This window comes from Electrophorus electricus, chromosome 16 (assembly GCF_013358815.1).
Source record: "Electrophorus electricus isolate fEleEle1 chromosome 16, fEleEle1.pri, whole genome shotgun sequence".
NCBI classification, from domain to species: Eukaryota; Metazoa; Chordata; class Actinopteri; order Gymnotiformes; family Gymnotidae; genus Electrophorus; species Electrophorus electricus.
Window position 1 is genome coordinate 18,252,553 of NC_049550.1, and position 22,748 is coordinate 18,275,300.

At 45.2% G+C, this 22,748-nt stretch overlaps 3 protein-coding genes across 13 annotated transcripts; 2 read left to right on the forward strand and 1 right to left on the reverse strand.

Moving 5' to 3' along the window:
- The first annotated feature begins 895 nt into the window (after positions 1–895).
- On the forward strand, positions 896–11,999 carry LOC113585183 (bifunctional apoptosis regulator). Of its 9 annotated transcripts, none has more exons than XM_035534524.1 (11): positions 896–1,172; positions 1,729–2,035; positions 2,131–2,329; positions 2,581–2,747; positions 4,244–4,388; positions 5,987–6,163; positions 6,274–6,473; positions 6,646–6,678; positions 9,846–9,884; positions 11,626–11,684; positions 11,785–11,999. In XM_035534524.1, exons 2-11 carry the CDS (start codon positions 1,749–1,751, stop codon positions 11,979–11,981), a joined length of 1,503 nt encoding a protein of 500 aa, XP_035390417.1. In that variant the 5' UTR covers positions 896–1,172; positions 1,729–1,748; the 3' UTR covers positions 11,982–11,999. The 9 variants fall into 9 exon arrangements, with proteins under 9 accessions (XP_035390417.1, XP_035390418.1, XP_026878342.1 ...); XM_035534525.1 differs by having other exon boundaries at positions 1,808–2,035; XM_027022541.2 differs by having other exon boundaries at positions 9,814–9,884; positions 11,785–11,923.
- LOC113585184 (phospholipase A2-like) lies at positions 4,572–9,878 on the reverse strand. Of its 3 annotated transcripts, none has more exons than XM_027022546.2 (4): positions 9,237–9,878; positions 8,663–8,834; positions 8,071–8,177; positions 4,572–4,866 (listed from the first exon to the last, which is right to left on the reverse strand). In XM_027022546.2, the coding sequence occupies exons 1-4, from the start codon at positions 9,274–9,276 to the stop codon at positions 4,658–4,660; spliced, it is 528 nt and encodes a 175-aa protein (XP_026878347.2). In that variant the 5' UTR covers positions 9,277–9,878; the 3' UTR covers positions 4,572–4,657. The 3 variants fall into 3 exon arrangements, with proteins under 3 accessions (XP_026878347.2, XP_026878348.1, XP_026878349.1); XM_027022547.2 differs by lacking the exon at positions 4,572–4,866 and adding an exon at positions 7,340–7,656; XM_027022548.2 differs by lacking the exons at positions 4,572–4,866; positions 8,071–8,177 and adding an exon at positions 7,544–7,656.
- Positions 11,984–21,312, forward strand: txndc11 (thioredoxin domain containing 11). Its single transcript, XM_035534523.1, has 12 exons — positions 11,984–12,135; positions 12,580–12,796; positions 13,105–13,202; positions 13,431–13,560; positions 14,006–14,099; positions 14,397–14,509; positions 15,210–15,410; positions 15,517–16,126; positions 16,235–16,377; positions 18,415–18,527; positions 19,949–20,029; positions 20,182–21,312. Exons 1-12 carry the CDS (start codon positions 12,008–12,010, stop codon positions 20,648–20,650), a joined length of 2,397 nt encoding a protein of 798 aa, XP_035390416.1. The 5' UTR covers positions 11,984–12,007; the 3' UTR covers positions 20,651–21,312.
- Positions 21,313–22,748: the final 1,436 nt, after the last annotated feature.

A 22,748-nucleotide genomic window follows, 5' to 3' on the forward strand; every position in this document is an offset into this window, starting at 1 on the left:
GGCAAAAACGTCTTCAATTTGCTAGGGAACATAAAGATTGGACTCTGGAGCAATGGAAGGTTCCAGAGTGATGGGCGCATCAGGGTAAGAAGAAAAGCGGCTGAAGTGATGCACCCATCATGCCTAGTGCCTACCGTACAAGCCTGTGGGGGCAATCCTATGATCTGGGGTTGCTGCAGTTGGTCAGGTCTAGGTTCTGCAACATTATGTGCCCAAAGAATGAGGTCAGCTGACTACCTGAATACACTGAAAACCAGATTATTCCATCAATGGAATTTTTCTTCCCTGATGGCACAGGCATATTCCAAGATGACATTGCCAGGATTCATCGGGCTCAAATTGTGAAAGAGTGGTTCAGGGAGCATTTATGCTATGTCTTGTCTCGTGCACTTACTTTTATGTATAGTGTATATTTGCACATCGGAGTTTGGAGAAACACAATCTTGTTCAGCTGTACACTACTTGTTGTATAGTCTGAATGACAATAAAGCTCACTTTGACTTTGACTTTGAGACATAATTTTGTACGTTTATAGTAGCTGTATACACGAGGAAATGTAACAAGCGAATCTATGTAAAGTAACCTACTTAGCTCGATAGGTTAGTAGCCTATTCTTGATACAAATTTAGCACAAGTGAACTTTAACAATAATGTTAATATTAATACTATTAACATCCGGTCATTTCTTTGTGCAGACCGCAAGCAGAAGTTGCAGGAATGGCCTCATCACATGTTTGTACACGAAAATGTATAAATGTATAAAATGTTTATTGAGTTACTGCAAACTAATAACTGACACAACAAGGAACCAATCACAATCGTTAATACTGAATCGGCCAAGTGAACCACCAATGAAGAATGAGCATCTGGTCGTCACAATCGTGGCGGGGCAGGAAGGATGTTGCGCACCTGTTCAGTGCTGCGTTCACGTCACCTCGACGTTTATTTGACAGAGAAACCCTCGAGTAGGAAACCTGGAGATTTACAGTCGTATGTTGGTTTCTTGTGTAGAGACTGAAAACACACCACTTTGCTTCCGCACATTTTACAATCCGAATCGCTCAATACGAGCAAAAGAGGTAAACGACCGAGGAGAGTGACTGTATATTTGGCTCGTTCTCGACCTGACAGCTGAAATCCACGTTTGGAAGCAGCGTTTCAGTTGATCACAGGTATGTCTGTCGCAGCTAACCTAAACATGAATGTCGTGTAAATATGAAGATCAGAGTGCTAGCTAGCGAGTTTGGATGCCTCTTAAGAACTTCTTAGGAGTGTATGCTGGTGTTTCAAGATTTTAACATGTGCCCAAAATGTCCATTATTGTTAGCTAGTATTGTTGCAAGGGGCGCCCACAGCCGTACACAAGTTGCATTAAATGCCAGCGTTTGTGTTGTTTTGCTAACGTAGCTCTCAGGACACCTGTCAGACTTCCCCAGCAGCGTTTCTCTTTCTCGGACTAACGAACTGGGTAATGGGCAGCTTCAGTACACAAGTAACTTCAGCACTGGACTGGAATGAACTGAAACTCCCCCACAGTTAATCAGAATGGTTTTAATGTAGCTAGCTAGAGGGAACGTTAGCTTGTACGTGCAAACAGAACAGCGCACAGAACCATGGAATTAATCTCTCTACCTGTCTCTCTTTCTGTATCTCTCTCTCTCTCTCTCTCTCTCTCTCGCTCGCTCTGTTGCTCATCTTCCCCTTATCTTCCCCTCCTCTCCACTTCAGATGGTGTATGCTAAGCCCCAATGACAGACTCTCAGATAACAGAGGACAGTGGCACTAAAGTCATCTTTTCATTGTCCAGTTCTCGGCAAGCTTCAGCTGAAGTGGGTGCCCCTATGAGCGGGCTGACGGAGCAAGAATTCACGTGCCACTGTTGCTATGATGTCCTTGTGAAGCCCACCACGCTTCACTGTGGCCACAGCTTCTGTCGCCACTGCCTTGCGCTGTGGTGGGAGTCATCTGGTAAAACCGAGTGCCCTGAGTGTCGCGAGAGATGGGAGGGGTTTCCTAAGGTCAACATTCTACTGAGGTAAAATGCGACTGTTCAGAAAATCTAAACACTGTCCTGACTAAAGCATAGAGGATAGAGGTAGCTCAGGATTACTCTCTGTGTGTTTTGTGTAGAGACGCTGTGGAGAAGTTGTTCCAAGCTGATGTGCAAAGGAGGCAAAAAGAGATCCAGAATAACCCGCGGATCACTCAGTCTCTGCTGGACTTCCAGCGCCATGGCGATGAGGCCAGTCGCGGCGCTCCACCAGGAAGACCACGGAGAGGAACCGGAAGCTTCTTCTCCGGAGTGCTCACTGCTCTTACTTGCGTCACTGTAAGTGTGTGTGTGTGTGTGTGTGTGTGTGTGTGTGTGTGTGTGTGTGTGTGTGTGTGTGCGCCTGCCCGCCCTTTTTGAGTCTTGGTTCCTCTTGAGGTTTCTTCCACTAAGCCTTAGGGAGTTTTTCCATGCCACTGTCACCTTTTGGCTTGCTCACTGGGATCACAGACATGTGTAAAGCTGCTTTGTGACAATGGCTATTGTAAAGGTTCTGTGTAAATACACTTTAAATGACTGACTGTGTGTAGGTGATGTTGCTGGTCTATCACTGGTCCAGTGGAGAAAATCATGAGGTTCTGGAATTTAAGCCACTCAGCAGGTGGACAGCTGATGATGTCAAACTGTGGGTGGAACACTTAGGTGCGTGGACCAGCCAATACAGAGAGACCTTCCACAGAGAACAGGTTAACGGCAGGTTAGCGTGTGCGAACACACACACACACACACACACACACACACACACACACACACACACACACACATTTTTGTTTTCCTTGGGATCTTGAGAGCCCTGCGTAGTATCTTAGCTGTCTTTCAATCCAGCCTTTTCTTCCCATTGGTAGGATTTTTCCATATCAGCCATTTCCACTATCTGACAGTAGTACATACCATGCAGGGGTTTTTCCTCCCATGATGGTCCCTGTTCCTCCTCATTTCCATCCTCCTCAGATTTCTGCTGTCTGAGGTACTCACTAAGCACTTAGTGCTGTCATCCTTCTTCAGTAGCTTCTATCTCCTCCTTAGGCCAGCTTATTATGCCAGTGGGGTATCTGATGACTGGTAGAGTGTAGGTGTTGATGGCTCAGATCTTGCCTGGAACTGTCCTGTTCTCCATGCTTGCGACTCTTTCTTGGACATCTGCTAGCATGATGATTACTGGATCCTGTTCAGGAGGTTGCTGTGGTCTGCTCTCAGGTTCTCTAACCACTGGGCGTTGATGTTGTGTGATGCCTTCTTCTCCCATATGCCTTTCCAGTATTGTTCAGCTTTGGTGGGTCTGTTCTTATGCTGTCACCCTGCCACCAATAGTACACATTGGTTGGCTCATAGAACATCCTGTTTGTCCTCCTGGCTTCTGCTTCTTGTGTGTATCGCTTCCAGTGGGCAGCTAGGCTTCTTAATCTTTGCTTGGCAATCTCCAAGGCCTCAGGTATGGACAGCTTGTACTTCTCACGTACCTTCATGTGCCTTGTGCCTTTCTGTGTTTCTGATAGCTGGCTGACTTCTCTCTGTGTGGCCTTTATCTTGGCCTCCAACCTCCTCCTCCATGAAGGGTACTGCTCCTTGATGCCACGCATCTCTGCTGTGGCATATATCAGTGATTGTCACAGTAGTGATCGTTTGTGGTGCTGCATTCACAACTTCCAGCACATCTTCAAGTACTTCGGTTGGTAGTCTGCTAAAATTGGTGCCCTGCTTAACTGGGATCTTCAATCTCAGGTCAGCAGCTCTGGTTCATTGGGTCTCGGTTCCCAATTTCGGGGTATGATGATGATGATGATGATGATTTACCTGTCGTCCTCGCTCCCCCTTGCCATAGCATGTGTGTTGTACCTCATCAATCTGGAACACTGTTGGAACACTGAGCTATTAGTTTTTTGGAGTTAGTCTATATGGAGTTGTGTTTTGAAGCATTCATAGATCACCCATCCTCTGCATAATACCCTCTCTCACTGATGTTACTTGTGTAATAGCATTTCAACAGTCCTCTAGTCTGCACTCTTGTCCATTAGTGTGTTGTTTTTGTTCCAGTAGTCAAATTTTCATCAGACTGTTCTGATCCCACAACATCTGACATTGACCTTGTTCATCCGGGGTGACATCCAAGCCAGTGTGACTCTCTCTTATCGCACTGTATGTTGTATATAATTTAATATAGTGTGTGTGTTGTGTTGTGTGTATGTGTGTCAGGATGCTCACTCTCCTTGAGGATGATGACTTGTCCAGGCTTCCATATAGTATAGATAACCCCACCCACCGACGAGCCATCCTGCAGGAACTGCACAGGGTCCGCACTGCTAGAGTCAAACCGCCACAGAACCTCTGGGAGTACAAGGTGTGTGGGGTGAGGGGTTTGTGTTTTGAAGGGAGAGGATTTGTGTATCGGGGGAGGGTGCACACATTTGTCAAGTCAAATCAAGTCAAATTTATTTATATAGCGCTTTTTACAACAGATGTCACAAAGCACCTTTACAAATGGGGGGGGGGGGATACCACAACAGTGACAATATAAACAATAAAGAGCAAAATAAGTAGTGAAAGAGAAAAATAATAATATAATGAAAAAAAAAAACAATTAATGTCTAGTCTGATTTTCTAAAAGTCCTAGTCTGATCCCAATGATGTGCACGTATCCAAAACCCATCCGATATGAGAATGTCCATCAAGGGCAATGGAGAAGTAGTTGTAGTTGAGAAGTAGAAGTAGAAGTAGGTGTGGTGGGCTACAGCAGGGGACATCAGGGGGTGGTGGGAGTAGCCATGGCAGCTGAGACAGGTTGAGGCTCAGTAACATGAAATCAGGGGTAGGTGTACCTTGGCAGAAAGAGAGAATAGATTATTAGGCATGTCCAGGTATAAGGGTGTGTGTCTGTGTAGGGGTGATTTCACATACAACCCCCCCCCCCCACCTCTTATAAATGGAATTATGTAAATAAATAAGAATAACAGAATAAAATGACACTAATAACACTAATAACTACTACCATGTTGGTAGTAAGCAGTCAGACATTTAGTGTGTTATTATGACATGGTTTTTGGTGTGTTCTGCAGTGATAGATGCTTTTTTTTCCTCTTTTGCAACAAGAGCAAGCATGAATTTTTCATATAGGCTGGATTTCAGCTTTTTTATGACTTTTTTCATGTTTGTGTGAATTTTGTATTATGAAGGAGAAACGTACAGCTCTGTGTTGGCCTGACTGTGTTCTCTCTCTCTCTCTCTCTCTGTTTGGCTCTTTGTCTAGTTCTTCTAGACATGTCTTCCAGTTTCAAAGGCCAGGTTATGATCTCTGATTTTGGTACTGTTTTAAAATTTGTTTCTGTTCATTTTTTTCAATTTTGAGTAAGTACTCGGCTCATTTGTACATTTTACAACATTTTGTTTCATTTTATTTTCTCAGTAGTTTATATAATTTAACTAGGGTTTGTTTTCTAATTTCTCTCATTTCTTTCTGACTCCATCTGCCCTACTTTCTCTTACACACACAGACACTTCGGACAAGACTAGGACCTCTAGAAAGTTGGACATTTAATTTTTTCATTTTTTGTTTATTTTTCTCTTAAAATTTTTAATATTTTGGTGACCGTTGTCACCCAGAGGAGGATGCCCCCCCCACCCCCTTTGAGTCTTGTTTCCTCTCAAGGTTTCTTCCTCATGCTCTAGGGAGCTTTTCCTTGCAACCGTCACCCTTGGCTTGCTCACTGAGGGCTTGGACTTGGACATTTGTAAAGCTGCTTTGTGACAATGGCTGTTGTAAAAAGCACTATATAAATACATTTTGATTTGATTTAACTCTCTGTAAAGTGTCAGAGCTGTTTCTCTCTCTCTCTCTCTCTCTCTCTCTCTCTCTCTCCATAGACTGTCTGCTCTGACTCTCTCTCTCTCTCTCTCCATAGACTGTCTGCTCTGACTCTCTCTCTCTCTCTCTCCCTGTAGGCGGTGAATGGGGGAAAGGCTCTTTTCTTACTTTACGCTCTCAAAGATTCTCCTCGCCTCACCATCCTCTACCTCTATCTGTTTGACTATGATGACGGCTTCCTGCCCCTCATACATACCTGCTGTCCCAGACGGCCACCCCATGTGGATCACCTGCCCAGCAAGGCTCGTGTGTGTGTGTGTACAGCCTTCTATTCTTTCTAAATATAACGTTCTATATGTATTATAGATATGTGTCTGTCTGTCTGTCTGTGCCTTGCTGACTCTCTCTCTCGTGCGTCCTGTAGAAGGAGAATCCTAACTGGAGACAGTGGGCGGAGTTTGTGGTGAAGTACTCTGTGCTGCCCTATCAGCTCCTGGCAGAGTTTGCGTGGGATTGGCTGAGTGTTCACTACTGGACGTCTCGTTTTGTTATAGTAAATGCCATGCTGCTGTCACTGCTTGAGGCCTGCGCGTTCTGGAGAGTGTGGAGCAGGAGAGAAATTAGGTATATACACACACACACACACACACACACAGACAACCTAGTGTCTAACTATACACTTATAAGGTAGGTGTAGCAGTAGCCAGTTTTGTAGGGTTAAGTAGCTATGTATAATACAAAAAAAAGAACATGTAGGTAATGCACTTCACTTGTTTTGGTTGTGTGTGAATTTTAGGATGCTCCCTCAGAAGATGTGGCACCACCTGTGGTGGGTGTTGAGATGTGGGGTCGTCTTTGCACTGGTCTGGCCCCTCCTCCCCCAGTTTGTGTGTAATTGCCTCTTCTACTGGGCCCTCTACTTTAACCCCATTATTAACATAGACCTGGTGGTACAGCAGGTTCTGCGCCGAGACACACAACACGTATGATGCATGCTTGTACACATACACACACCACACGACACGCACACCCACCCACCCCTCACAGATGACTCACATCTTGAATGAAACGTACGTGCGTGCGCATGTACTCCTGCTGAACTAGAGGGGTATATGTGTGTGTGTGTGTGTTCTTACATGCCCTTCTGCTGGACAAGAGGTGCTGATGTCAGTGCTTTGGGGGTTTACTCTGTATCTCAGATCTTTAAAACATCAGTTATAATAGAATAATAACCGTACACAGTGAAATGGGTCCAGAATCTCGACATCACTCAACTGATCAAAGCCAAGAGATGGTGTTTGTCTTCCTTCCTTGAAGCTACATTGCTTAAACCAAATTCTTTATTCTCTTTGCATTTCTGACACTGTTCATAATTTTGTTGATTTTACACTGATACTCATTATTTACGTAATGCTATTTTTTAAACAAATTGTTTTCAATTAAAAAAAAAAAGTTTCGTGAAATGTGATTACAATGTTTTAAACAAACAGTACAAGCAGAAATATTTTATTTTTTTCAAGAGGGTGGTGGGGGTGGCAGAAGTATGAGTGGGGGGCATAAACAATGCCCAAAGATTGGGCTGTCTGTCAGGAGTGGGCACAGGTGTTCAGCCCCACAGAGGGTGAGGGTGTGGGTGTGTGTGTGTGTGTGTCAGTCAGTCAGTAGTAGGCACAGGTGGGGTGTTCAGCCCCACACAGGAAGTCAGGCCACATGGCGTATTTAAGGGTGTACGGAGCCCTCTTCAGGCAGCGTGCAGCTTCACTGTCACACACACACAGCCTCTTCTCACAGTGGTCAGTCAGAGATCCTGAACAAATATAACATGAATTCCAGTTCTAAGGTGAACAGTGATGGCCAGTGCTATTGGAGTTTTATAGTTCAGTGTTTCTTTAACGCAAAGCACATATCCATAATACCCTGAAAACATTTAGAAAGGGAGAATCTCAAACATCAGGGTTTGTAGTGCAGACTGCTTTTTCTCTGTGAGTCCGTAGACCAGTGGTATTCAAATCCAGTCCTGGATTTTGTAATCACTTGTAGTTGATTAATAACTGATGTAACTAGTTGTCCACTTCATCACACCTGACTCCCAGATAAAGGGAGGATGGAAACCCTGGAGGACTGGGATGTGAACACCTAATATATGGCACACAGTGCCACACAGTGTGTGTGTGTGTGTGTGTGTGTGTGTGTGTGTGTGTGTGTGTGTGTAAGTAAATACCGCAGTCTAGTGTCGGGCTGCTGCAGCTCCAGGAATATTTATCTGTTTTGGCATGACAGCCTCGATTCTCTGCCCTTGAATAGCAACAGTCATGCTTGTGACAACACCTTCCACACACACGCACGCACACACACACACACACACACAAAAGCCATCAGAAGTGGCATTTTACAGGAGGGTTACTATTACCGTAAGCACCCCAGTGACATGAGTTGAGGGTCAATCACATAGTGAAGTGTAGAGTAAGCATTTCTGAACTGTAATGATTTCACTCTCTCAGTATGATGAATCAGCTATACAGCTTGCCATGCCTACACAAACTCAGCACAGTTTGTGTGTGTGTGAAAACAATGACATTGTTCTAAACCTGCAATTTATACCAGGCAACAAAATATAGCAATTATTGTATTGTCTTGACCTGCATCTAAATGGTGTACACACTGTAAGGTCGTGTACTTGCTAAGACACCCACACTTTAATTTGATGACTGGGTGTATATTGTGAATTAGTTTTTTTTCCTCCAAGTAAACTGGACACAGTGTAAGATATCGCAGTCTACATTTGTATGAGTGTGTGTTGGGTAAAAGCTCACCAGTCCGCTTTGTCTCGCGGCCAGCCTTGTCCCCCGATCCCGCAGTAGCATCCGTACATCACGTAAGCCACCGCTGATCTGCCCGTGCTGCACTTGATGACTCCTGCGAGCTCCAGCAAACTGCGCGTGTCCCGTCCAGAGTGCATCAGACTCGGGAACTGCGGGCTCAGCGCTACAGCAGAGACCGTGATAAGAGCACATGCCGTTAGGATGCACCTCTGGAAAGTGCCTTTTGCGACAAGGGAGTGGAAATTCTCATTATGAACCTATCAGACAGGGCCCGAGCAGCCAACCTGTTGATCGTATTTTAATATTTTTATACGATAGGCAATAGTCTTTTACGTCTGACGGAAAGTGGAGCCTTCGAGGGAAACATTCTAGGAATTGTGGCGAAGAGGCCATCAACTGCAAAACTGCAGGGCTCCAGGGCTGTCCGATAGGAGAACTGAGGGACATTCCTAACGGGCAGTCCCTAACTCTGAGCTAGGTTCATCTGGCAAAACAGAAATCCTGCTCTGTGGAGCACAGATCGTCCAAGACGTGTAAACAGGATTCGATAACAAGTGCTACTCGCCTGAGAGAAAGAAAAGCGTGGCGATGTAAATGACAGTCATCTCCAACCAGCTGTGGCCGTTTCCTGGTGAACAGTTGTTGGCTCTTTGCTGCTACCGATGTTTGGGTTGATGCGCGTCACCACCCGAGGAGAAGCTGCCGTATGAAGCGCAGGGGAGCCTTTATACCTTTGCCTGTATTCGAGGAACGTTAATCATGTGTGCCATGTGTACGCTTCGTCTGAAGAGACTCCGCTTTACGGGCTCCGAGTTTCATTTAATCACACGTCTTGCTCTCGCGTGAGTCTTATCCGTGGAGGCGTAGCACGTTTTCTCACACGGATGTGAAAGCTGTCATTTAACTCCGTTTACACTTAGAGTCGCGCCTATACTGGAATAATGTAGAACACAGACCTACATAGTCAGTTTGAACACTGTTTCCTGAGCTCCTGGAGCACTGCACGATTACATTTTCAGCATAACAATGCACTTTTATTTCTTTTTGTTTTATTTATTCAGTTTTCATTTTTGTCTTTTATCTCAATACTTTATAGGTTTATTTGAACTCCTTTAGCAATTTATTTTTAACTTTTCTTTTAGTTACCAGTTCTCCTCCTACCGCTTCCCTTTAGCGATCCAGATCGGCGGTCTACTTCTCGTCCTCTTTCCAGGTGAGCGGTCTGCTTTTCGTCCTCATTCTCATCCCCCTGTCGCTACACCTTCTCCTCATTATATTCTGTTTATGCCACCATGCTGCTCTGCTGATTCTCTGCGGCCTTCTCTCCTACTCTTCTCCTGTCTTTATAGTTCACACACCGGCTCGGTTCCATGTTTCTGACGCTCTCCTGGGCCGTATTCCTCAGCCTGTCCTGCTCTTGACTACAGCATCCGTTTTCTGCCTCTGTTCCCGCGTTACCCCGTTCGCGGTTCCCCTACTTTGATATGCTGACGCTGTGACCCTTGCAATTAAAACCTTCCTGCACTAACATCAGTTTTCTCTGAGTTTCATTACATTCACATTTATGCCTCTAAATTTGTCATAGTTAAATCAATTGTTTTATTTATCAGTGTAGTAATTCTTTTATGTGAAGCCCGCTAGATGGCCGCTGTATAAATAAACTTGCCTTGCCTAAAGCGGAGGATTTTAAGGTGGTCTACTGAATCACCAACAATAACGAATCATTTGCAGCAGAGAAATGTAGCCATCTGAAGTGGGCCTATGATTGTTTCCTGCGTTTTCTTGAACTGTCTACCACAGAGTGTAATCAGGACTGCAGGCTACAAGATAGGACTGATAGGACTGCTCTAATTAGAGAAGCAAAATCTAATAACTAGTGTAGAAGACCACACCTGTAATACAAAAGCGTCGACGTGTGTGGGAATCTAAGAAGTGTAGTAGTATACGAAGAACGAATGTACGGAGGCCGCGAAAGGACATGCTGAAGATTTTGTTTTAATAGGTAAAAAAGAAAGAAAACTATTGCCTGCTGAATGCATTTTTCTTGAGATAATTAGATAGAGAATTTTCAAGATAACATTAAGGGTAAGCCTTACCCCTATACCACACACTGGATGGGAGCAGCATCGCCCAGGCAACGTGCAGACATTGTTAGTGCCCCAGTAAACACTGAATTATACAGGCAAGATATCTATAATTTTTAAAAATATAATTACAACAATTATAATAATTGCTATATTGCCACCCTTCCTCTGAAACATTCTGATGTGATTTAAATGGTATGGTTTTGAACAGTGTGAAACAACATCTTTGTATTTGAGAGCGAGTGAAACTGAACATTTCACTGTATTTGAGAACGAGTTTGAAATAAAGTGTTATATAGTGGCCCATTCCATCAGAATAGTTCTGATCACGGATACACAGTTTCTAGTGGACTGGCTCGGAGGACAATAGTGAATGTAATCCTGCCTGAATGGCGCATTGCTGCCATCTACAGGGTGAAGTGAGCATTACCCTAAATGTTCTGGAAAAATATGTTGGAAATAATAATCATGAGAAAAGATTTCGAGAAAAATTATCTTGAGAAATGCGTTAGGCAGGCAATAATTTTGTACGTATTAAAATAAACCCCCGCCATGTTTTTTTCGCGGGTTCCATACGAAAGTTAAAAACACACAAAACCGAATTAAAATAAAGTTAAATAGCTATGAAAAACCATATTAGAAAATGTGGATGCGTATAGAGGAGCAAAGGTTTTAGTCACGTGCTTGAAACAGAATTAATTGAGAATGTTTCTACAGAATCACCTAACATACTTTTTTCTTATTGACATCGTGGTGTTCAACATGAACAGCTATACAATGACGCGCAGTAAAAAACACTTAAAGTAGTTTTTGTGATCGCGGTTTACGTATTTGTCTTATACGCTTATTGTACGTGTTTGTACTTTTCAGATGGACCCATACGCTTCTTGTACGTGTTTGTACTTTGCAGATGGACCCATACGCTTCTTGTACGTGTTTGTACTTTCAGATGGACCCATACGTTTCTTGTACGTGTTTGTACTTTTCAGATGGACCCATACGTTTCTTGTACGTGTTTGTACTTTTCAGATGGACCCCTATGTCGGACCCACCTTCTCGCAAACACGGAAGTGAACGAACTACGTGGGACAGGCAGGTTGGTTCAGTGCTCTTTTGAACGGTTACCGTGTTTCCAGGCGTTCGCTGGCCTGTCGTTTGTCTATGACCCCGGGGCGGCCCAACCCTTTCGGGAAATGTCAGAAGACTGCGAGACGCGGCGTTTATAGATGGAGGGGGCGGCGCAGAGCCGGTAATGTGGCAGCGGTCGCGGTCGCATGTCCGGCAGGTGGTGGAGCAGATGGGCCTTAGACCCGCCGTGCTGTGTGGAGGAGCGCTGCTGCTCAGCTGCCTTCTCGTCCTGGCGCTCACACTCAGCTACAGGTAACCGCCACAAAACAACATGTTAGAGGCTGTCCGTCAGGCCTGGGCTTCTTATCGAGTTTGTGAGTAAGGGAACAGTTTTCCAAGTTACTAGTTCGCCTTGCCCGGCTCAGCCCGTGTCCTAGTTTGGAAGCGTTAGTATGTAACTTCATAGTAGGAGCAACTAACGGGAGGCTTTACGCTCTTTGGTTCACTGACGACGTGTCTTGTATGATGAACACGACTAGGACATACTTGTCCTGTTACGGAAGAGGTCCCACAACACTGGCTTTACGTGCATGGTGACTAGTGTCGTGGGACTGTGGAAAGTGAAGCTTTTCTAGCGTCACCCAGAAACGCTGTTCGGTTGGGAAGACATGCCAATTCCACCAGAGAGCTTCTCCACCTGTTCACAGATCTCACAGACCGTGTGACTGATGTGTATTAACTAATCCCCCTCCCCAGTCGGGCCAAGTCTGTGGTGGTACCTGCCCGAGCGCCTGTGCGGTTCTTCCCCACGCATGTTCCTGTCGTGGATCTGTTTCTGGGACAGCAGGAGCAGGCTGACCTGCTGTGTGAGGGCTCAGACGTCTGCTTACTCTTCTACTATGCCCCCTGGTGCGCGCGCTCTGTGGCTGCACGTGAGCACATACAGCAAGTGGCACTCCGCTTGGCCGAAGAGGTACAGCCCGAGTGCATCTTGTACGTTTGTAGTGGGTGTGTTGTTTCTGCTTCACCTGGAAGATACTTTAAATCAAAGTGTGTGCGATATGACTCATGTAAAATTGATTTGTTTTGTGTTTACAGTGGCGAATTCTCACACGTAGCCAATGATGAATATCGTAACTGCTGATTACCATCACAGTTCTGCTTTAGTAGTGACAGCAGAACAATTTCCACAGCTGTGAAATCTGTAAAGTTGTGTTTACAACCTAGTGATGCGTTTCATGTGTGGCTGTCTCGACTGTAACGATGTAATGTTTTATGCAGGTTCAGTTTGTGGCGGTGAATTGCTGGTGGAGTCAGGGAAGGTGCCGGAAGCAGAAAAACTTTTACAAATATCCAGTCATGCACCTGTACTACAGGAGGTAAATGCTGTAACTGTTGTTTCTCTGACTGGAGTAACAGGAGGTATCTGATGTGTTGCTTACACCAATCAAAATGGACTTATTAAGGAGAACCTGTAAATGTATAATGAGTTAAAACTCTAAATAACCCTGTAATTTGTTAATGATTAATGTTCTCTTTCTGTGTCTGTCTATCTCTCTCTGTCTGTCTGTCTGTGTATGTCACCGTCTTTGTGATTCTCTCTGTAGGTTTGGTCCTATTGAGTATAAGGGTCCTACTATTGCTGATTATGTGGAGAGTTTTATCAGAAGGGTTTTGACACCCCTCACATACCTGCCCTCCCACACAGCAGTGCACAACTTTATATCACACCACGAGGTAACGGTCACGCTCACAGGTGTGATCGTGATCGCGCGCACCCACCCACCCACACACACCTCATAACTGTTAATGTGGTGTAGAACTGCTCTTTCATGTATAAACAGGTGATCTCTTACAGCGGATTTCTTTTTGTGTGTAAGCCAGGAGTTTATGAAGTCTTGTCATATCCTTGTCATAAGCACAGGTGCAAGTTATGTTTCAGGTGGTTTAGAGTGTCTGTCTGGGAGATACTGATATTTTTCACTTAGATATCTGTCTGTTTTTGTGGCGTTATTTCTATGTCTGTTTTGGTGTAAAAGACCGGCTTGTTTCTGCTTTTCTGTCGATCTGCTGAGGTCACCCAGCTGTGTTTGAATGACTCCTCAACAGTTTTGTCATTGAGTAGTAAATGTCTGTTTTTTCTATATTGTGTGTGTGTGTGTGTGTGTGTTCTGTCCTACAGCAGGGTGTGATTGGGTTCTTTGAGTTTAACTCCTCCCCTCAGCCGCCCGGTTATGTTATATTTCTCTCATCTGCACTACATGCACTCAGAAGAGGTATGACACCTATTACACACACACACCCCTAACACATACACACCCCCAAAATGCTTGCGCACACAAACCCAATGTGCACACACACACACACACACACACACACACACACACACACACACACACACACACACACACACAAACAGTGAGAACAAACACAAATATAAAGTTAGTGTGATGTCACATTCTTTCATCCTGTGAGGCTGGCACACATGACTATACCATCACTTCTAGTGATTTGAGTTGACTGGAATTCATAAGTGTGAACTGAATGGTCCAGCTTTTCTCTCATTGGTAAAGATTCTCAGGGGGCAGTGCGTTTTGGTGTAGTGACGAATCTGCAGGTGGCAGAAGCCATTTCGGTGAGAGAGGACGACACAGTGTATCTGCATCGCCGTTTTAACAGTTCACTGGTGAGTACATGCATGCGCACGAGCACCCAAATGAGCACGCACAAAAGCACACAAATGCACTCTTGCACCCAAGGGCATGAACGTGTGTACACGCACATGCCAAAGTACACGAAAAAGCATGCACTCAAATGCACAAATACATATACACATGCGTGCATACACACACAAGTGCACAAACATGCATGCACACACACAAAAGAATATAACTCTGCTTAGCCCAGCAACAATCAGAGACGAGTCTGACCAGTTGGTCATCTTACTGACTGAACACGAGTTCAGCTTGAGTTCTGCCCTGCTGAACACAAATCACTGGTGTTTGTAATAGTAAAAACAATTGCATTAATAGTCATAAATGTCGATACTAATAGTAAAAAGGGGAAGGACATTAATAATTGTAATATCGGTGGTGGTGGTGATAAAAACAGCTAATATTATAACTTGCATAATCTTGGCAATAAGAATGTTATAACAGTAATTAGCTGAACTGAGTATGGAGTTAGGGGAGAGTGCACTGCTGTTTCCACTGGGTTTGTTTTGTTTGAGGCTTTTAGCAGCTTCAGGTCCAGATAAAGGCTGTAATGTGGCTGCTAAAGAGATTCTCTGAAATTGTTCCCTCTGATCATCTCAATGTGACAAGACAAAGCTCTGCAGTTGGAGAACGGTGGGGTACTTTTGGTTTGATTGCTTCTTTCTTGGGCAGGTGTTCCCAAGGGCAGAGAGGAACTTCACACCTGAGGCCATCATTGATTGGGTGTATGAGAACAGAGAGAATGTCATTCGCTGGATTCTGCCAATGGGAACAAAGAGCTACTCTCTAGAGGCAGAGTTGCACAAAGGACCTGCACTACTTATGTTCCTCCCACACAATCCTCTCACAGCCAGTCATCATCTGCTCTCTGAGGTGCACTCTGCCCACTTTAGTCTCTAGAGATTTTAGATTTCTTTTCTCATTCCCACCCCCCTGTTACTCCCTCACTCAAACTTATGCAGTTTACTCTCTCCATCAGGTAGCTGATGTTGTGCGACGCTACCACTCCTGTTGCTGGTCGCACCTCCAGGATGATGGCCTCTTGCCCTCCTTACAGCCCCATTCACGGTTTGTGTCATCTGGGCCGGCCTGCTGCCAGTCTCTGCTGCTGCCAGGGTGGAGATCCGAGTCTGCTACTACTAACGCTAGTGTTGGCATCTGTGAGCTGTGTCTGGACCGCCCACTCTCGTTGTCCAAGCCTTGTCTTTGTTCTGCACTGGAACTGGAGGCAGTTCTTGACTCGTATATGAGTCGAGTGTCTGTTCTGGTGCCCCCTGTCTGCAGCAGTGTGCAGCACACCTACAGCCCGTTCACACGCTACAGCGCCTGCTGCAGGAGACTGCAGGTCACTGTTGCGCGCCACTGCCCCCTGCAGGCTGATGCTCTCGCAGGCCTTCGCTGCCGCACCAACAGGACTCTCCACTTCTACCTGCTCGACTCCCAGCTGGCGTGGCCTCTGGCCCGGAAGCTTGGTGCGCTAGGCAGCCAGAGCACTCTAGGCAACCAGAGCGCCTGCACATTCAGCACTATTGTTGACCTGGGAGCCGAAACCCACTACGTTTTGGAGAACATTGAGAAAGACTCACTAGGTACACATACTTAATTGCACACACACTTAACCATCTGCTCAGTCCAGCCACTGGGGGGCAATGTGATGGGGAATGATGGTTAAAAGTCTGTCTCTGTCTGTACTGCAGAGCGCTTCATTCTGAACTTCAGCACCCCATACAGCACCCTCCGCAGGCACCTGGTGGGGCAAAGAGAACTACATCCCCCACAATCCCTCATTCAGGAAGTGACCACGCACACTTTCATGGACATAGTGATGGACCCTGAGAGGGTGAGGATATGGTATGGCTGTAGCCACACTTGCACACATGAAAAGTTTACTAACAGCATGCAAAATCTTACCGGCAGTACTGAAACTGGCCTGAATTTTGATGTGACATTAGTGAGTTCATCACATCACAGACCATGAAGTCAGCCATTTCTCATTGCTATGGAGATTTAAATTCAATAAACCCTGGCATACCTGATTGACAACCTTTTTGTTGGAAACCCAAACATTGCTGCTGTTTTGGAAGTTGGTTGAAACTCCAGTGCTTTAGCCTGATGCTGCCTATCAACAGTTCTATGACTGTGTCAAAACATGCACAAGTGTTTTCATCTCAGTGAGAAAGAATAAACCCTATGAGAATGACACCTAACGCTGTCTCCCGGTGTTCAGTGAGCGAGAATGACGCCTAACGCTGTCTCCCGGTGTTCAGTGAGCGAGAATGACGCCTAACGCTGTCTCCCGGTGTTCAGTGAGCGAGAATGACGCCTAACGCTGTCTCCCGGTGTTCAGTGAGCGAGAATGACGCCTAACGCTGTCTCCCGGTGTTCAGTGAGCGAGAATGACGCCTAACGCTGTCTCCCGGTGTTCAGTGAGCGAGAATGACGCCTAACGCTGTCTCCCGGTGTTCAGTGAGCGAGAATGACGCCTAACGCTGTCTCCCGGTGTTCAGTGAGCGAGAATGACGCCTAACGCTGTCTCCCGGTGTTCAGTGAGCGAGAATGACGCCTAACGCTGTCTCCCGGTGTTCAGTGAGCGAGAATGACGCCTAACGCTGTCTCCCGGTGTTCAGTGAGCGAGAATGACGCCTAACGCTGTCTCCCGGTGTTCAGTGAGCGAGAATGACGCCTAACGCTGTCTCCCGGTGTTCAGTGAGCGAGAATGACGCCTAACGCTGTCTCCCGGTGTTCAGTGAGCGAGAATGACGCCTAACGCTGTCTCCCGGTGTTCAGTGAGCGAGAATGACGCCTAACGCTGTCTCCCGGTGTTCAGTGAGCGAGAATGACGCCTAACGCTGTCTCCCGGTGTTCAGTGAGCGAGAATGACGCCTAACGCTGTCTCCCGGTGTTCAGTGAGCGAGAATGACGCCTAACGCTGTCTCCCGGTGTTCAGTGAGCGAGAATGACGCCTAACGCTGTCTCCCGGTGTTCAGTGAGCGAGAATGACGCCTAACGCTGTCTCCCGGTGTTCAGTGAGCGAGAATGACGCCTAACGCTGTCTCCCGGTGTTCAGTGAGCGAGAATGACGCCTAACGCTGTCTCCCGGTGTTCAGTGAGCGAGAATGACGCCTAACGCTGTCTCCCGGTGTTCAGTGAGCGAGAATGACGCCTAACGCTGTCTCCCGGTGTTCAGTGAGCGAGAATGACGCCTAACGCTGTCTCCCGGTGTTCAGTGAGCGAGAATGACGCCTAACGCTGTCTCCCGGTGTTCAGTGAGCGAGAATGACGCCTAACGCTGTCTCCCGGTGTTCAGTGAGCGAGAATGACGCCTAACGCTGTCTCCCGGTGTTCAGTGAGCGAGAATGACGCCTAACGCTGTCTCCCGGTGTTCAGTGAGCGAGAATGACGCCTAACGCTGTCTCCCGGTGTTCAGTGAGCGAGAATGACGCCTAACGCTGTCTCCCGGTGTTCAGTGAGCGAGAATGACGCCTAACGCTGTCTCCCGGTGTTCAGTGAGCGAGAATGACGCCTAACGCTGTCTCCCGGTGTTCAGTGAGCGAGAATGACGCCTAACGCTGTCTCCCGGTGTTCAGTGAGCGAGAATAAACCCTAACACTGTCTCCTGGTGTTCAGTGATTACCACTCAGAGATTAAGGTAAGCTGTTATCTTAGGCTAGTATGGAGACGTAAAGTTACTGTCCTAGCGATGTTGTTAAGTGAAATGCAGCATTTTGTCTTCTAAAATCCGTGAAATAATTTTGAAAAACTTGGTTTATGCAGTTAAACAGTTTTTCCCATAAAAACAATTTTCCCTACTTCTGTCCCTTCATCTCTCTCCCTCCCTCTTTCTCGCCATCTGTTTCTTGTTCTTTCTTTTTCCAAGGATGTGGTGTTGTTCTACTATACAGGCTGGTGCGGGTTCTGCACAGTGCTGAACCATGTACTCCTGCGGCTGGCTATGCTTTTCCAGGGAAATGGCACCCTCCTGGTGGCCAGGTGACACATTATCTTTGTTGCTGTTAAGAGTCACTGAATCAATGGAAATTGAGTACTGCCACCAAGTTATATGTTTAGTATTGTATGGTAATGCTGTAGCTATCGTATGATTATGTAGGTATCGTATGACGATGTTGGTAATAATGTAGGTATTGTATGATGTACAGATGCGGCCAAACGTTTTGAGACTGGCATAAATTTTGGTTTTCACAAAGTTTACTGCTTCATTTATTATGATGGCAATTTGCATTCACTCTATAATGTGAAGAGTGATCAGATGAATTGCAATTAATTGCAAAGTCATTCCTTGCCATGAAAATTAACTTAATTACAAAAATTACTGCATTTCAGCCCTGCCACAAAATGGCCTGCTAACATAATTTCAGTGATATTCTCGTTAGCTCAGGTGAAAGTGTTAACAAGGACAAGGCGGCTGATATCACTGTGTCATGCTGATTAGAGGAGCAGACTGGTTGCTTTTAAAAGTATGGTGGTGCTTGAAGTTTTCTTCTGTTAACCATGGTTACCTCCAAGGAAACACATAGTCATCATTGCATTGCTTCAAAAGGGCTTCACAGGCAAGGAAAATCAAAAGCACCTAAATCAAGCATTTATGGAATCATCAAGAACTTCAAGGAGAGAGGTTCAGTTGCAGTGAAGAAAGCTCCAGGGCGCCCAAGAAAGACAAGAAAGTGCCAGGACCATCTCCTAAAGAGGATGTAGTTACAGGATCGGGATTCCACAGGAAGTATAGGGATTGGACTGCAGAGGATTGGGGTAAAGTTATTTACTCTGATGAAACCCCCTTCAGACTGTTTGGGACATCTGGACAAATGATTGTCCGGAGAAGAAGAGGTGAGTGTTACCATGAGTCCCGGGTCATGCCAACAGTAAGGCATCTTGAGACCATTCATGTGTGGGGTTGCTTTTCATCCAAGACAGTGAGTTTGCTCAAAACATTGCTTAAGAACACTGCCATGAATAAGGAATGTTATCAAAACATCCTCCAAGAGCAACTTCTACCAACGATCCAGGAGCAATTTAGTGATGAACAATGCTTTTTCCAGCATGACGGAGCACCATGTTACAAGGCAAAAGTGATAACCAAGTGGCTCGGTGAACAAAACATTGAAATTTTGGGTCCATGGCCAGGAGACTCCCCAGATCTCAATCCTATTGGTAACCTGTGGTCAATCCTCAAAAAGAGGGTGGACAAACAAAAACTGATCAACTCCAAGCACTGATTAGGCAAAAATACTGAGGCAGTAAACTTTGGCCACGACTGTAGGTATTGTATGACGATGCTGTAGGTATTATAGGTATAACAGCATTGCTCACAATGCAAACAGGAAAAATATTGTTGTAAAAGTGGTTTGTTGAACTCTTGAGTAGTGATGTCAGTGTGGTATTGTGGTTGCCAGGGTGAATGTTGCCCTTAATGATCTTCCCTGGGAGTTCATGGTGGACCATCTGCCCTCTGTCCTGTTCTTCCCCAGACACAGGTAGTGTGTGTGTGTGTGCGCGCATGGGTTTTTCTTTATATTTTAAACAAATATTCGTTCATTTTCAGGCCTTAATGTTTCTTGTTCTGCGCTCCTCTCCTACCCTCTCCTCTCTCTCCCCTTTGCTCTCGCCTGTTCTCTCCTGCCATTAGGAAGCAAATGAGTGTAAAGTTCCCAGAAAACACTGCTACCACTCTACCCAACTTGGTCCGTTTCATCCTCCAGCACACCAGCCACTCTGCCCGGGTTCACGCTGCAGGGCCAAAGTCACTCCTGCAGGCGGGGTCTGTCCTGGAGGCGGAGCTTCGCGCCCTTCAGGGGGAAGTGCTCTCACTCCAGCAGGATCGTGAACGACTCTCCAAACAGCTCACTGCTCTGTGGCATGAGAACCGCCGTCTGGCACTCCACGCATATGCACTGCAGGGGCAGAATGCCGAGCTTCAGGTCCAGAGTGGGCGTCTCCAGACACTGTACAGCGAAAAGAGCCGTCAGCTTGCGGAGGCTGTGAGGCGCTTGCAGGAGCTGGCAGCCGCCTCTCAGGACATCCTGACTGAGAACTCTCTGCTGAAAGTCCTGCTCAGAGTTCTGAAGGAGGGGCAAGGGTGGGAGGAAGAACAGTGAGAGAGTGCAAAGCAGGAAACTTCCTGACCTCTTGGTAGTATTTTGGGGTGGTGAGGGGCAGTGCTATGACGACGATTCTAGAACCTTCTGGTGGAAGCCATTAGAATGTTGACAGAGACTATTACCATTGATCTGTTACTGCTGTTCTCTGTGGACTGACAGACATGCTGCATCACCTTTCAGTGTTATGATGCAAACAAACAGAAAAACAAAACAAAAACTCCAATCAACAGCTTTTGTACGATCCTCAGCTGGGCAGTAATTCTGTCTAAATGTGTTTGAGGTGCAAAAGCTGACCAGACAGGTCTCTTGCTCCTCTCTCTCATTATGTAGAATCACAGAACAGAATTTTTCATTACTTTTCTTGGCTAAAGTAATTATTTTTCCACAGGTCCTCTGATCACTGAGCGTATCTGTCCTTGTGGAGCTCAGTTGTTGACTGGGCCCATGTGCTGCCTGGTGTTTACAATTTGTATGGATTAAATATGTTTCTTTCATGTTTTCTGCGTGTGCTGGTGTGGTCCCTTCACTCAGACTGCAGTGCTTTGGAAGTGGTCAGAGCCCGAAGTAGTGTTTTTACAGTGAGGTCACTTGTCCAACCTCATGTGGCGTTTCTTGCAGAATAATAATAATTAATAATAAAAAAACTGGGTTTAAAATAACCTTTGTCTCTGAATGTTATGACCACCACATTCTGCTTTTAAACAGAAATCTGTGACTCTTGCAGCATTGATCCAGGAACAGTACCTAATGATACACAGACTGAATTGACCTTCAATAAAAACAAGCAGTCAAACAAAACAAGCTGTTGGGTAGGTGATACGTAGGTCATGGTTTAGGTGTCTGGATTTGTACTCATATAGAAGCTGGGTATGAAGAACGTTGTTAAGAACAATAGCTTCTTCCCCAGAGACATAACTTCCCTGAACCAAGAGACCCACTTAGGGTCCCACATAATTTTTCTGCCTGCCCCTGAACTGGCTGCAACAACTGACTTTTACACATACACCTGTATTCTTCACTGTTTATAGAACCTTGGCCATGTATGTACTGGATGTACCTTGCATTTTAAATCTCCCATCCTCATTTCTAGATATTGATGTGATTCATCTCACTGTGTTATTTAATATGTCTCTGTCTGCATTAAGTGCTGCTCTGTTTGTGCTGATCTTTTGTACATTAAGCTTTTTCAATATGTAATACTATAACACTTTATAATATCGTACTGTACAGTAGGACCAAACCCCCACAGGGTCAAATCTATTTTAAACATGGCCCCCTCCATGTGGGGAATCCTCTCCTAAATTACTGCACAAACACCAGCCTAGCTCACCGTGTCCTCTCCTAAAGTAGTACACAAACACCAGCCTAGCTCACCGTGTCCTCTCCTAAAGTAGTACACAAACACCAGCCTAGCTCACCGTGTCCTCTCCTAAAGTAGTACACAAACACCAGCCTAGCTCACCGTGTCCTCTCCTAACATACTGCACACCAGTGAATTCAGATTCATACAGTATATGTGACCAGACACTATATGTTTGATTTGGTTAATAAAAAAAAATCAAATGCTCCAACTGATGCAACAGTGTTTAGTGTTGGGAAATTGAGTTCTATTAATTCGTGGTGTCAACTCTTGAGAGTATGCACTGTAAGATTTAAGAGCTTTGTATATAATCCATTCTACTGTAAATTTACAATTGCATATGCATGACTTGGACAAGTGTTTAACCTAGAATTTCAAGCATAAAGATTTTTGAGCTTTCTTAAAAATATAAATGTAATTTTTTTTTATTTTTTTTTTGTGTAGTAAACTATAAAAACAGAACAACTGCTATATTCAAATATATTTTTTCATTGAGGATGATTAAATACAATAGAAAATGCATAAGCAAATTAATAATAAAAAAAATTACTACAATTTGAAATAACATTTAAATAATTAGATCATTGTAAAGTGTAGACCCACCCCAGTATTTATCATATCATAGACCTACTGCAATCTAGCATTAACAAAGATCTGCAGAAATGCAATATATATTTTTTGTGCTTTTGAATGAATAATTATAAACACATTTATGTAGCTATATATTTACATTAA